Source organism: Hydractinia symbiolongicarpus, chromosome 5, assembly GCF_029227915.1.
Source record: "Hydractinia symbiolongicarpus strain clone_291-10 chromosome 5, HSymV2.1, whole genome shotgun sequence".
Lineage (NCBI taxonomy): Eukaryota > Metazoa > Cnidaria > Hydrozoa > Anthoathecata > Hydractiniidae > Hydractinia > Hydractinia symbiolongicarpus.
In genome coordinates, this window is record NC_079879.1 from 22451864 (window position 1) to 22465252 (window position 13389).

A 13389-nucleotide genomic window follows, 5' to 3' on the forward strand; every position below is an offset into this window, starting at 1 on the left:
CATGTTTTGAAGATGAATTTACATAAGCCTGGGGAACAAAATATTTATTAAGTTTTGTTCCTGAGGCGATGGTTTTTTTGTTTTTTTTGGTAAGAATAATTCGGCAACTGAGATGGCATAACCATTTACATTTTTATTAATTTAGAAAAGCACAAGATTCGAACTGAAAGTTTTATTTGAACTTAGCATGTTGTGGGAAGGTTAATCCTGTTTCAAATCAACAAAATAATGATAAAATATGAAGGCTAATATTTCAAAACTTAGAGTCAAAAAGAATAACAATAAAACCAATTCAAGATAGTGCTCTTCATAAGCACAACATGGCTGATTCATCCGACATTGCATTTCGTCAGAAAAGACAACGAAAAGATTTCCAAGCTCTTGCAAGGAACATTGCGAAGGATTCTGATTACCAGGCCTACCTATGTCATAAGCAAAAAAACTCTTTAACATTTTCTGTGATTGTAACACCCAATGATGGCGCGTACGCTGGACATTCATTTAAATTCAACTTTCATATCCTCGCAGAATATCCTGCTGTCCCCCCGCATATCAAGTGCATGCGGCACGTCTATCACCCTGATATCAAGGTAAAAGGTAAAAAAAACTTTCGCAGAGATGTATGTTTGCGATTGAGGATATTTTTTTGTTTTTCACGTGACTTTTTTTCGGGAATTATCAGGAAATTCAAGAAATACTGATAACATGTTCCCTCAACCTCGTCCCCAGGAGTTTTTGCCTTTTTTGCATCAAGGCCGGCGGCGAAGAAACTCCTGGTGAGTTCTGTAATGCGATTGGTTTACATATCTCGCTAACATGTTCATAGGCAGGCGTGATAAGTAAATATTGTGGATCATTCTGTTGTTAATTGTCCTTACTCGATAACGTACTCTCTCTTCTGTGTTTTTGTTTGGTTTTCGTTATCTCGAACAGTCCGTGGTGTTCTTTCAACAATATTTTTTCATTATCTATATTAGCAATTTCTGTTAGTGTGAGCAATATATATATATATATATATATATATATATATATATATATATATATATATATATATATATATATATATATATATATATATATATATATATATATATATATATATATATATATATATATATATATATATATATATATATATATATATATATATATATATATATATATATATATATATATATATATATATATATATATATATATATATATATATATATATATATATATATATATATATATATATATATATATATATATATATATATATATATATATATATATATATATATATATATATATATATATATATATATATATATATATATATATATATATATATATATATATATATATATATATATATATATATATATATATATATATATATATATATATATATATATATATTTGTATATAGATATGCCAGAATATAGTCTTTTAATAATAATAATTTACTAATAAAATAAATCTTATTTTTTATTCATTTTTCTACTTAAAAAACAAGAGCTCTTCCAAAAGTGTAGTTTTTGTCAGAGCGGCTAAATGCATCTTCCAATTTTGAACAACTGATATGTCTACTTAACAAAAAGTTTAAAATTTTGTTGGTCTGTTATGTATAGCGAGCTAGCACATCACACTTGTGCGAAATTTAGCCACACAAGTAACGTGTAAGCTAGCTAGAAAAATGTCACGTTTCGAAACAAAATTTGGGTCTAAAAGCACCACGAAAAGGATTCACAGCTGAAATGAAATTATCCACAAAACATATTTTGTTAAAGATCCTGAAAACGTACAAACCAAAGAAAAAATGTATGTACTAGCTATATAATAAGTGATGAAGAAATAGATTAAGCTCTAGCCTCTTGGGTCAGGCATTAAATTGCTAAAGCCTTTCTTGATCACAAGTTTCTTAGCTGGGTTTTTTAGCACCTATAATTATTTTACCAACACAGTTCGGAAATTGTGAACCAGACCTTGACCCTTCGGATCATTATTATTATTCCGAACTAGTCAGTTACCCTGGATAAATCCACGGCTTAGCCCGTCCTTTATTACCTGCATTTCGTGTCTCGCTACTGTGGTTACCATTTTGCGTGACAGACGGACAGACGTATACAGGCATTATAATATAGATAGTTATACAGGATATAGTCATTCAATGTTGGAAACACTGTTATCAATGTGGGTCCTATGTTCGGAATGTTTACATTTAGTATACATCAGCAGTACCTACCCAATTTCCCTCACATGACTTGGGTTGGCCTCTAGCTGTGGTAAATACACCTGCTAAACATGCTTGCGCTGTGGACCGAACCACGGGCCTTGTAATTACGAAGCGAACTCCATAACCACGTGCCCAATATGTTCATCAGTAGTGACTTTATCATGCTATAGCACATTATATTGCTGTGTAAACGCAGTATAAATTGCGTCTGGACAAACTTTCGCTATAATAGGTCAACTTGGAGATTTGCTCTTTGAGGGAAGGGAAGGGATCGTAGCGTAGATATAAGGACTGAATGTTGCTAATCAGGATGCTTATTTTTTTGGCCCAATTTTAAACCTAGTCCTGAACTATATATATTTTTTCTTCGATTGACGAATTGGTAAAAATTATTTTTTTTTCTCACCAGCAGTTACTTTAATCGCAGAACCAATGCGAGAGAAACTTTCGCAAGTTTTGACGAAAGTTTTCAAATTATCGATTCGCGAAAATTGATTCGCGCGAAATACGTCATTGCGAAAATTAAAAGTTAAATTTCCGTAGTTTTTTATGAAAAAACATTTTCTCTTTTTTTTTTTGCCAACATTCTATTATTGTTGAACACGATTCTAGCGACTTTTTAACATTACCGCTGTTGGAAAATGCCAGCAAGAAAAAATTAATTCTCTTTAATTCAAAATAAAGTGATCATGAGTTATGCCTAGTAGGTCAAATATTTTGATCTTATTCTGAAACAGATGTGCGTCGAACGATCTAAGGGCTAATCTGAAAAATTTTGCGCGCTGTTAGCTTGACATATTGTTTTCATGAGTTAAAGTCAATTAGCTAAGAGAAGCACAGCTTTAACAGGTTATGACAACAAATTTAAAAGTAGATTTCCTTGTCATGCATTCCACGCCAAATTATAACCTCACGAAATGAACCGTGATAACAAATCCAGGACGTAAAATATTTTTTCTTGGAATTTAAATAAATAAATAAACAATATAACGAGACGAAAATTTTTATAAAAAAGCCGTGAAGGGAATATGAAATCATTCTGTGTATAGAGAGGGAGTTCTTGTTATGTACACAAGCAATTAGTGACGTTTATCAAAATTATAATCTCGTAAACAAAGTTATAATGCTTCATCTTCCCCACATTCCTTTCGGAATAGAGACGTCATCTCTCTCCACGTTTTCAAATCTTTCTTTTTCCACTTTCTTCAAATCATGTATGACTTTGTCTTCAAGATAGTCGTTTAATTTTTCTAAGTCTTCAACAATGTTTGTCAGGTCTAACCGACTCCTCTCATACCGTTCGACCTCGCCTTTTCGGTGTCGCGTATCTGACGGCGACAGGTCGACTCTATCTTCTGATGACAAAGAGACATGGAGTAGGTGAACTGACGAACAACAAAGTAGCAAAAACACACCAGTCAAAATATTTCGAGTGTACATCGTGGCCTAAAAAATCAAAATTTTAAAGGAACTCTTATAATGGCTCTTAGTTTAAGCAAATAATGGTAGGTGCCACAATATGTTAAAGGAGAAAAAAACGTTTGCAAATAATTCTTAGCCCAATTGGGAAAGTTAGTTCCCGCGAATAATTGTAAAAGGGCGTGACTGCGGACGTTTATTCCCACGAAACATGTTTTTTTTCTTGGGTAAATTTTTGCCTAAAGTTTATAAAAAGACGTTGCTGAAAAGATTGCTGACATGTTTTTCTATATTTTGATTTTCCTTTAAGAAATCAGACAATGTTACACTGGAGATTTCACGTAATCCAACTTGAAGCAAAGGAAAATGAGAACAATTTTACATAACTTTCATTTTTATTCAACAATTTTCAAAATAAACAGTTTACAGTGTTTTACAAAACAGTAGATCAAGTTTGAAATGATTTACAGAATCAGAAAAACTCAACTACAAGGACCACAACAAAATAAAACACAACAAAATGTATTATGTAACAGTGGTTTTATGTCAATTCAGACACATAGACTAAATAAAGCACAACCTCGTCCCCAGGGGTTTTCAAGTAAGCGCTAGCGGCCCTTAGGTAACAAACCCTGGGAACAAGGATGAATAAAGCAGAAGAAAATTCACTTCTGTTTATTTGGTAGATATTCCCACTTGTAGGAGGCGTTTAGGAATAATTGCCCGCTGGCTATGCAACCTGAACTACTTACGCTTTGATGATGAAACTTGCCACTGTTGTAGAATGCCTAACAAACTCATTTCGGGTGTAAAAAACCTAATGACGTCATAGGGGTCAGGGAATACCAAAGGATATTAGTTAGTTTTTTAAAAACCATTTATCAAATCTGTAAGAAAGTTTCTTATTCTAAGGGTAAAGATAAAAACCTTTTTCCAGAAATGCTGATGTCACAGCAATTTTATAATTGATGTTAATTGATTGATTAAGAACTGTGATTTTTCGCGTCATTCCGGTAGACAGCTGTTCTCTTTAAATCTGGTCTGTATTTTATTCATCACACTTGTATATCTTTTTGAAAATCCCTGGATCCTTCGCCAAGTTTCTTTTATATAAAGAAACGTGTACTATTGTTATAAAACAAAAAAAATATGCGGGACTCATTTAAATGCTTGATCTTTGTAAAAACATATATACATCTAAGGGGTTCATGAATAGTTGTGAATAATTGGGGCCTAAGGCGGAAATTTTCATAAAGAAATATCAACGGAAAAGCTCTTATTAAAATTTTCACAAAACAACACGCTAGGCTTTTTTGTTATAAACAGCTTCTTCGGTTTAATTTTTTTGCAAAAGAAGATATTAAAATGATGCAATAACAAATAAATATAATTACCATAGAATATAAATAAATTGCTAATCAAATATTCACTAATTTTTTTGTTAAGTGATTTGGTTTTGAGTTTATGTTTTTTGATACAAAAAAACTGAAAGAAATATTGGCGATAATATTAAATTTAATAAAAATATCGAACCTGGCTTTTTACCACTTTTCTGACATTTTCAGACTAAACAAATAAGCTACAGTTTAGACTAGCCTCATAGACAATCCTGATTTTTAAGCTTTTTAATATAAAAACAAATAAGCAAAATCACACAATCTCATATCTTCGTTTTTAACAACCCCGATCTTAAGGTTTGTTAAGTTTTTTTATATTTAGACAGAACCTGCACAAAAAAGCCTGAGCACGAGTTTGCGTTCCAACACAAGCCAAACGCATGACTGGAATGGATATCTCAATATCTCTAAGACATGGACAGTTCAATTTTGGGTGTAGTGGCGTGCACCTGTAATCCAGCTACTTGGAGACTAAACTTAAAACTTACGTCCTGGATACTTTTTCGGGCTTAGCGTTGTGATTCAAATTTGACATTCATGAAGCTCAAAAATATTTTAGTGCAAAAAGTGTCTGCTTTCGGGAGGTTTCACTGTATTATGTTTCCCTGGTTTTAACTGGAATTTGAAATCTGTTTTGTATAATATGTGCATATAGCAAAGGAAAGATACACGAATTGACCTATCAAAAAAAACTTTGAAAGTTGATTAATGAAAATTTTAGTCTGGCCCTAACGCTTGGCAGTACTATTTTCCGCCCAAAATATGCTTTGCAATTGGCGCCTTGTAAACAAGTTGTTAAATCAATTTTATTTCTTAATCTCTTCTTAATATCCCGTGGGTTGAACTAGAGCCTGTAGTATGAGCCATGTATTTGTATTTCTTACATAAAGAATATAATTTCTTACTTTTCAAAACCTAAAACTACAAGGTTTACTTTATAAGAGTAAACGTATTTAAATAAATGTCCCAACTTCGTTCTCAGGGGTTTTGCCCCTTTGTCTTTTTAACTTTAAGTGGGTGCCAAATATGCGGTAGCGGCTGTGACCTCAGGCAACAAACCCTGGCGACGAGGATGTAAATGTAAGGGACGGAAAATAAATAAATAAAAAATCTTACCTTGTGTGAATTCAAAAGTCCAAGGTTAACCTTCTGTGCTTGAAGTTGTGACAAAGTGATTAAGTTAGATATGGCGTAAAAACTGGCTATATATGCGATCAAAACATGCATAATTAATGCAAATTAATTATCATGTATCAAGAAGTAAATCACGTATTTGTACAAACTCAGGACTGCAGGTGTGGAAAACAGAATGTTCAAAATGGTAGACCAGTGTGATATTTCTTTGACTTTTGTTTTGATCCTTTCTTAAAAATTAAAATGTCGCTAAAAGTTCAAAAAAGGCGAGAGGAAAAGTAAACGATTTATAGTATGTCCAGGTGTGAAAAGATACGTGAAAAACACATGACAAAATAAACAATAAACACGATCGTTTCCATGGCATCTTTTGACCGGTACACAACAAAGGATAAGGGAAAATGGTGTTATCTCAGTGGAAAGATGATCCAGTAAAATCAGTTAGCACCAGGCAGCACTTTTCCTTTAGGAAGCGGTTCCCAACAAATGATAGATAGCGTCATAGATAGGGAACTAGAAAACACGCCATTGTAAACATGAAAAGGCGTAGCCTTCCTCCATTCATTGCGCATGCTGTGACATTCCAAATATCGCCTTTCATTTGTTTTTCATATAAATACACCTACACTGATACAAATAATTTATTTTTCTACCCACGTTGAAATATCACCTGCCTTATATCCGCCATATTTTCAATAGTAAAATAATTTTGCTACCGAAGAACAATTTTGTTTTCAATAGTTAGATACACACAAAAAAACGGATACAAACATTTGAGAAATAAATGAAATTATATCAAGTAAAAGCCACTATAACTGTGTTCAATTACTGACTGGACACGTATTAATAAAAGTGTATATCAAATTTCATAGCAAGCTTTAGATAGAATTGACGTTTAAATATTAATCAAATTTGTACCCACTTCCTCTCTCTATCCTTAAACTTTCTTTTTTTTATAACAAATTATTACAAAAAATATTTTATAACTTTTAGTTTGTGTCACCGAAGTTTACAAACGTTTTTTTTCAATTAAAATGTTAAACTTTACCTTAGGAAGATAAAAAACAGTTTATCTATCATTAAAGACTTTACAAGAGTGCGCACGAACTAAAAGTCACTGACTAGTTTATTAAATTTATTCTTATGTTTGAGAAAAGGTTTACTGTATTCATATCTCTATGCTGTGCATAATTGGAGTCAAACAAGAGGAGGGGGGAGGGTCATGAGTTTTCCTAAAAAGTAGAGGGTAGAGGATGTTTGCAGGAAAGCTTTATTTTACGCATAAGATGAGTGATCGTCTCATTAAGCATATGTTTAATAAGTATTTTACGAGTGTTTTATTTGCGATTGTTTTAGTTACGATTGTTTTGCGAGTGCTTTATGAGTGATTGAAGAATGTTTTACGGGACGAGTGTTTTAAAGCGGCCGTCCTCTAGCAACAGGTAGGGGAAGGAGGTCTCAAAGTAACTTACCTTACGAAATGCTTAGATTGTTGGTGCAGTCTTTAAGTTGCCTTCAACAAGGAACCGATTATTGTATATTTGTGCGAAAAAAATATAAAAGTTTGGTTGTAAGACACATGACGTGAGTATTAAAACAAAACTTGATACCTCTTTAAAGATAGAAAATGTACAAAATTATAAAATTATTTTATATATCGTAGGTAATTCTTCGAACGTGCAAACAAGTTTTTGGTTAAATCTGGTCTGCGTTTTAGCATGATCTAATTTCCTTTGGATGAATTGCAGATAATTTATTATCAAACATATGGCGCACAATAAAGCGATTATGATATCCAGCCTACGCGGAAATCAAAGCAAGAATATTTTTTCTTATTTAAAATAAAAAGCGCAAACAAACAGCTTAACAAACTTATTCGGAACTTAATGTTGATATAATATTGATCATCCATGCGTAAAGAAAAAGAATTTCCAACACGAAGTTAAGAGAGTGCACGAAAAAGTTTTTCCGAACCTAATGGGTAACATACGCTACGTAGCAAGCTTCTTTAAAATCGATCTCTGATTTTTCTAACAGCCTTCTTAAAGAATATTTAAAACGTAAAGAAAGCTTATTTTGACCGGGTCCTTTGGCTGATAAAAAAAATTCGAAAGGAGGAGATGGGTGATTTGACATCGTGAAATTTAGAAGTAAATACGCAGGTAGTAAATAATATACGCGTCTTTATCATATCTAGAATATATATTAGTTGCTGTATATATACAGCCACTGCCTGTCTAACAGATGTGTGCTTCATTATCTCCGTCTTGACAAAGTTGCACATCATACTGGATTGTATAAACCAAGTTACGATATATCAGGTGGGGAGTAGACGTAAGGTCTATCTAACGGGCTAAAAAAATCTCCGTCACTGATTTGAACCTTTCATTGTCATTTTTTAAAAACAGAATGTCTTTTGGTACTTTTAGTGCTAGTCCTAAAGTGGAAATATATCCACGAGAATCCAGTCACCAGAAAAATCCACGGTAATTCTCCCCTTGATCCTCGCAGCTGCCATCTTTGACTTCCAGATAGACGGCGGGTATAGTAATAAAGACTTTTTTGGCGGTAAAATAATCTACAGTCTGCAAACCATAAATCGAAAGTTTTGTTTTGGCGAGAAAACACAAGGATCTGTATTTTTTTGATATTTTACTTATTTACTATAAGAACAGTTACCACTTAAATTTGGCTACCCAGACTACCATTATGACCTGTATATTTCTATGCATGGTAAGAAAAATATAAGGTATTATATATAACAAAATTTGACTTTCTTTATTGAAAAGCTTAGCCTAAAAGGTAGGTAAGAATAATGACAAATAATACAGGTAATCTTTTCGTCGTTTTCTGTTATAATTAATTGTACAATATAATATTTATATAGTTATTTTTGTCCTCGGTGTCAAACTATTTCCCGCCATTAGCTCGACATTCATGTGAGTCACTAAATTAAAAAATCAACAGCTAATTTTAGAGCTTAAAGTCTCAATCATAACTAAAGGTAATGAAAAGTCACAAACTTTTAACACTTAAAACAGTATATTATAATTATTGAAGATATTATTTCGGTTTGTCTGTTCAGTATTCATATTACTGTGGAAAGTTTATCATTTCTTGAACATGATAGTTTAGTAGGCGACGTTTCGGGAGATCCTTCTCACATCATTGGGCAAAGTAAAAATGATGTTGAGCATGTATTTATATAATTGCAGAGGATCGAAATTCATAAAAACTTACTTTATTCCCACAGATAACAATATTCCTTCACATTTTCAGAAATCAATGGTTAAGCATGCCTTGTCAAACCCATACTTCTATTAATGATCCACCTGGAATACCTCTAATTCTTTAACCAAGCACCCTGACCATTCCGTACTATTTTCCACTTGTTACACCTCCAATCCTAGTCAACTTGTGTTGACATAAGACAGTTAACTTTAAAGTTCGCCACTACAAGTAATTGCATAGGCTATTTCTATACTAGATTTATGGTTTTTAACCTTTTAAAAGTTCAAAATGTACACAGTTCAAAGCAGAGTTAGGCTATTTTTTTGCTAATCGTTTCTGACGTAAACATGGCCATCCTTTACGAATACTTAGGCCTTCAGGATTATTTTAGTGTGCGGGTGTATTAAAGAATGTGACTAGCAACTTAGACGCTGTCTGTCTTGCCTACGTGTTTACAGAAGTAGCGTCTTATTTGCAGCCTGCAGGGTGCGTGCAACGCATTTATTATTTGACACTTTCGTCCGTATTTAAAAAGTGACAAAATGATTTCTTTGTGTCAATATTTTGTCTAAGAAATGCAACTTTCTTTTCAGAGTAATTGCTCTTGGCTGACATGAACGGTTTTTGTATTTAATACAGCACTATATACCATATAGTATAAAAATTAAACTCACAAGTCTTACTAATATCTGTAATCCTCATATACATTTACCTCCTCCACAAAAAATATCCAACCAACGACAAACATAATCTCCCCAACCCTCTGCTTCTTTCTCTTCACATAATAATCACTTCACCTCGGCTCCTTTAACTTTAACTTCGACAACTTAACAGCAGTGACCTGATAATACTCCCTCATAGCACCTTCATACTCACATTCTCGCAATCACACCACCACCACCAAAAAAAACAGCATTAATCACAGCACAACCAACCATCATCGCTTTTCCACTCGCCATTTCCTTAAAACCAAAAATTATCTAACTCCTCCACCGACCAACAAAACCAACGCCGTCTTATCCTTTTCATGCTCTTCAGCAACATTCAAAGATCTGCATTCAAAGATCAGTGTTTTATTACCAGCGTGCTCACATTGGAAGATATTTGGAAGAGTTTGTTATGGACTGCATAAACTAGCGATCTACCTATATGATATAGAACTTAAAAATGTGATTATCAGATACATGATTACTATTAATCTTAATATTGCTCTCCCCAATCCTCATAGTAACCCCCGCGAGCTTAATACTATAATTGTAAACCTCAGCATTACCAAGCCTGACCAACATATCGGAGGGCAACACATTTTGACTCCATAAGCCACAGGAACACCGACTTTAGTCCTAGCATATTTCAACAAACTCTCATATTTCCTAATATCACCATCAACAATAACGGCTCTTATAATAATAACCCTAAGTTTTTGAAGATTTTCCTTTTTGGTATCCGAGTGAAAAATACTCCTCTTTGCACCAGCTTGACTAAAGATCAACAAATAACAATATCCCCTAACACTTTCAGAAATCAGCGCTAAAGCATTCCTCGTTAAACCCCCACTTCTATTAACTATCCACCTCGAATACATATATTCTCTAACCAACCACCCTGACCTTATCCCTATACATGAACGACCCCTCAGTGCCATATTTCACGTCACTATCTGCACCATATTTATCACAGGCACTATCATAACCCTCGCCCTGATCAATCATTATTATATTAAAAAATCTAACTTTCACCAGGTAACTTTACCCTCAAATACTTTCTAAACGCAAGATCTGTCCACCCGCATCAATATTTCTTACAGTCTCAACCTCCACAACAATCGCACCACCACATCAACCACCTCATCACCCCAAACTCTTTATTTCACAAGCATCCGGTATCTTAACTACTACCTTCTCCATCTCAATTTCTTCGAACGAGTTTTATCTCGATTTAAAACCCTCTCGGATTAAAAGCCAAGAGTTTCCAGTCGCCTCTTACCCAATACCTTCAACAATCTTCTCGTAGCCTTCAAAGCTGCACTTTTATTTTTCAACTACGCAATATCATCACCAAGTACCAACCTTTTCTGTGGCATATTTTAATCTGTTTTTTATATGGAAATTCTACCCGGAAAGGGTTGATGCAACGTTTGCATACACATTTTTCGTGACCATTGTTATTTATCTGTGATGATTCTAGTCTTGAAAAGTTCTTTATCCAACAATTATCTTATCTGGTTTGTTCATTGGATAATGGTAGAAGGTTGCGGGGCTGGAGGGCTAAAGCTCCCCCACTTTTTTGCCAAAAAGTGATATTTTAGGTTTTAGATAAGTTATCATGTGTTTAATCAATTATTAATTGATCAATACATACATATGCTCTATATGAGATCAACAATACTTTCAGCTCGTTTCAACTCCATCTCGATTCTCAATTTCCAAAAAGATAGGACTGACAAACTATCTGATTGATCAAAATTGCCAACGCATTTGTTCAATCGAACGACAACAAAAAGCGAGTATTCGGATAATTAACAAATGATGACTGGTGTAGTTGTCATATACTATAACCTTTCTCTGCATTATCTTTATTTTGCTTCGATGTTACTATTGCTTATTTTGAAAATATATCTTACATAAAATATGGCGTTTCTATATTTCTATATATTATCTGCATTTTGTGAAGGCTCTCGAGCGCAATTTTTCGGAATTTGAAGTATGTTTTAGTTAATACAAGGGGACGAATGTTAAAAAGATTCCTTAGCATGTCGGCCCCAGTCACGGCCAGGCCTCCTTTAATACTGAATAATTTAGCCCCTCTACTTTTAAAATTGCTCCGCCAGGCCTGTCATAAAACATTTTGCTGTCATTATTTTTAACGTTTATTATTGTTGTCTTTATTTTTTGTGGTAGTTTCATATAAATTGATTCCCTTAGTGGTTTAAGTACATCGATTGTCACATCGATTATCACACCTACAATTCTTGACATTATCCAACCAGATCCGTCAGAATCGCCTAGTTCTTCCAGTGTATCGAGAGTATGGTGTACTAATTATTCGAAAATATCATTAAATTGATCATCTTGTAAATATTTTTCTTTGGATATACAAAGAAAATAATGGTTGTCATATTTGTACTTCGAGACCTTCGGTACTATCAAAACGGTAGGTTTGTATTATTCTGTATTAATTTAGGTTTTTCCCAAAACTAAGATACCTTCTTTAGACTGTTCACTACTACTTAGTGACTTTTCTTCTCTATTATAAAGGGTTTGATTGCAGACCAAACGACGTTTATTTTGTCCGGTTCAACGATTTTTCTAGTGCCGATTTAGCAGAATATTTCATTGCATCTATTTCTTTAGTATATATTTTTTTCAACTCTGCTGCCAATATTATCATAAAAATTATCATTATCATCCTGTCCCTTACCTGGATCAGAATAGTAGTAGATAGGAATGGTCGATGAAGGCCTAAAAAGCAGCTGAATTCTAACAAACTTGCATTTCTAGAGCACCTTGGATACGATCCGGAATTATTGGATCTGAGCAGGTGAGGGTAAGATAGCTTAGTTGGCTAGGTGAAAGCGCATCGCAAAGTTTTTGCAACCCAAAACCACACTATGAATAAGTGACTTCGCGAAAAATTCCTAAAGAAATTTCTCCAAAAAAAGAAGATAAAATCAATAAAAATATTTAGCTTTGTCTTAGTTCTCATTTTCAACTACAGCCTCATTGCTCTTTTAATTTGTATAGGCGATTCCAGACACTTAGTGGTTGATTGGTGAGTGCTTCAGCTTCTTGGTGAGTGCACATCTGCAGTAGGCATGATCTTTCAGTTTACCTATAGCCACATATAAGCATTGCTCTCCCCCACGTTTTCTAGACACTGTAGGAGAATTAAAACAGTAACCCATTTTTAGGCTCTAAAATGGAGTTCTTAACTTGGGGATTTTGAATGGAGAAAAGCATAAAAATACAAAAAAAAATTTGTAGCTTC

At 33.5% G+C, this 13389-nt stretch overlaps 1 protein-coding gene across 1 annotated transcript; it reads right to left on the reverse strand.

The window, feature by feature from the left end:
• Positions 1 to 3208: 3208 nt before the first annotated feature.
• LOC130645410 (uncharacterized) lies at positions 3209 to 6431 on the reverse strand. The gene is made up of 2 exons (XM_057451398.1): positions 6154 to 6431; positions 3209 to 3667 (listed from the first exon to the last, which is right to left on the reverse strand). Exons 1-2 carry the CDS (start codon positions 6262 to 6264, stop codon positions 3350 to 3352), a joined length of 429 nt encoding a protein of 142 aa, XP_057307381.1. The 5' UTR covers positions 6265 to 6431; the 3' UTR covers positions 3209 to 3349.
• Positions 6432 to 13389: the final 6958 nt, after the last annotated feature.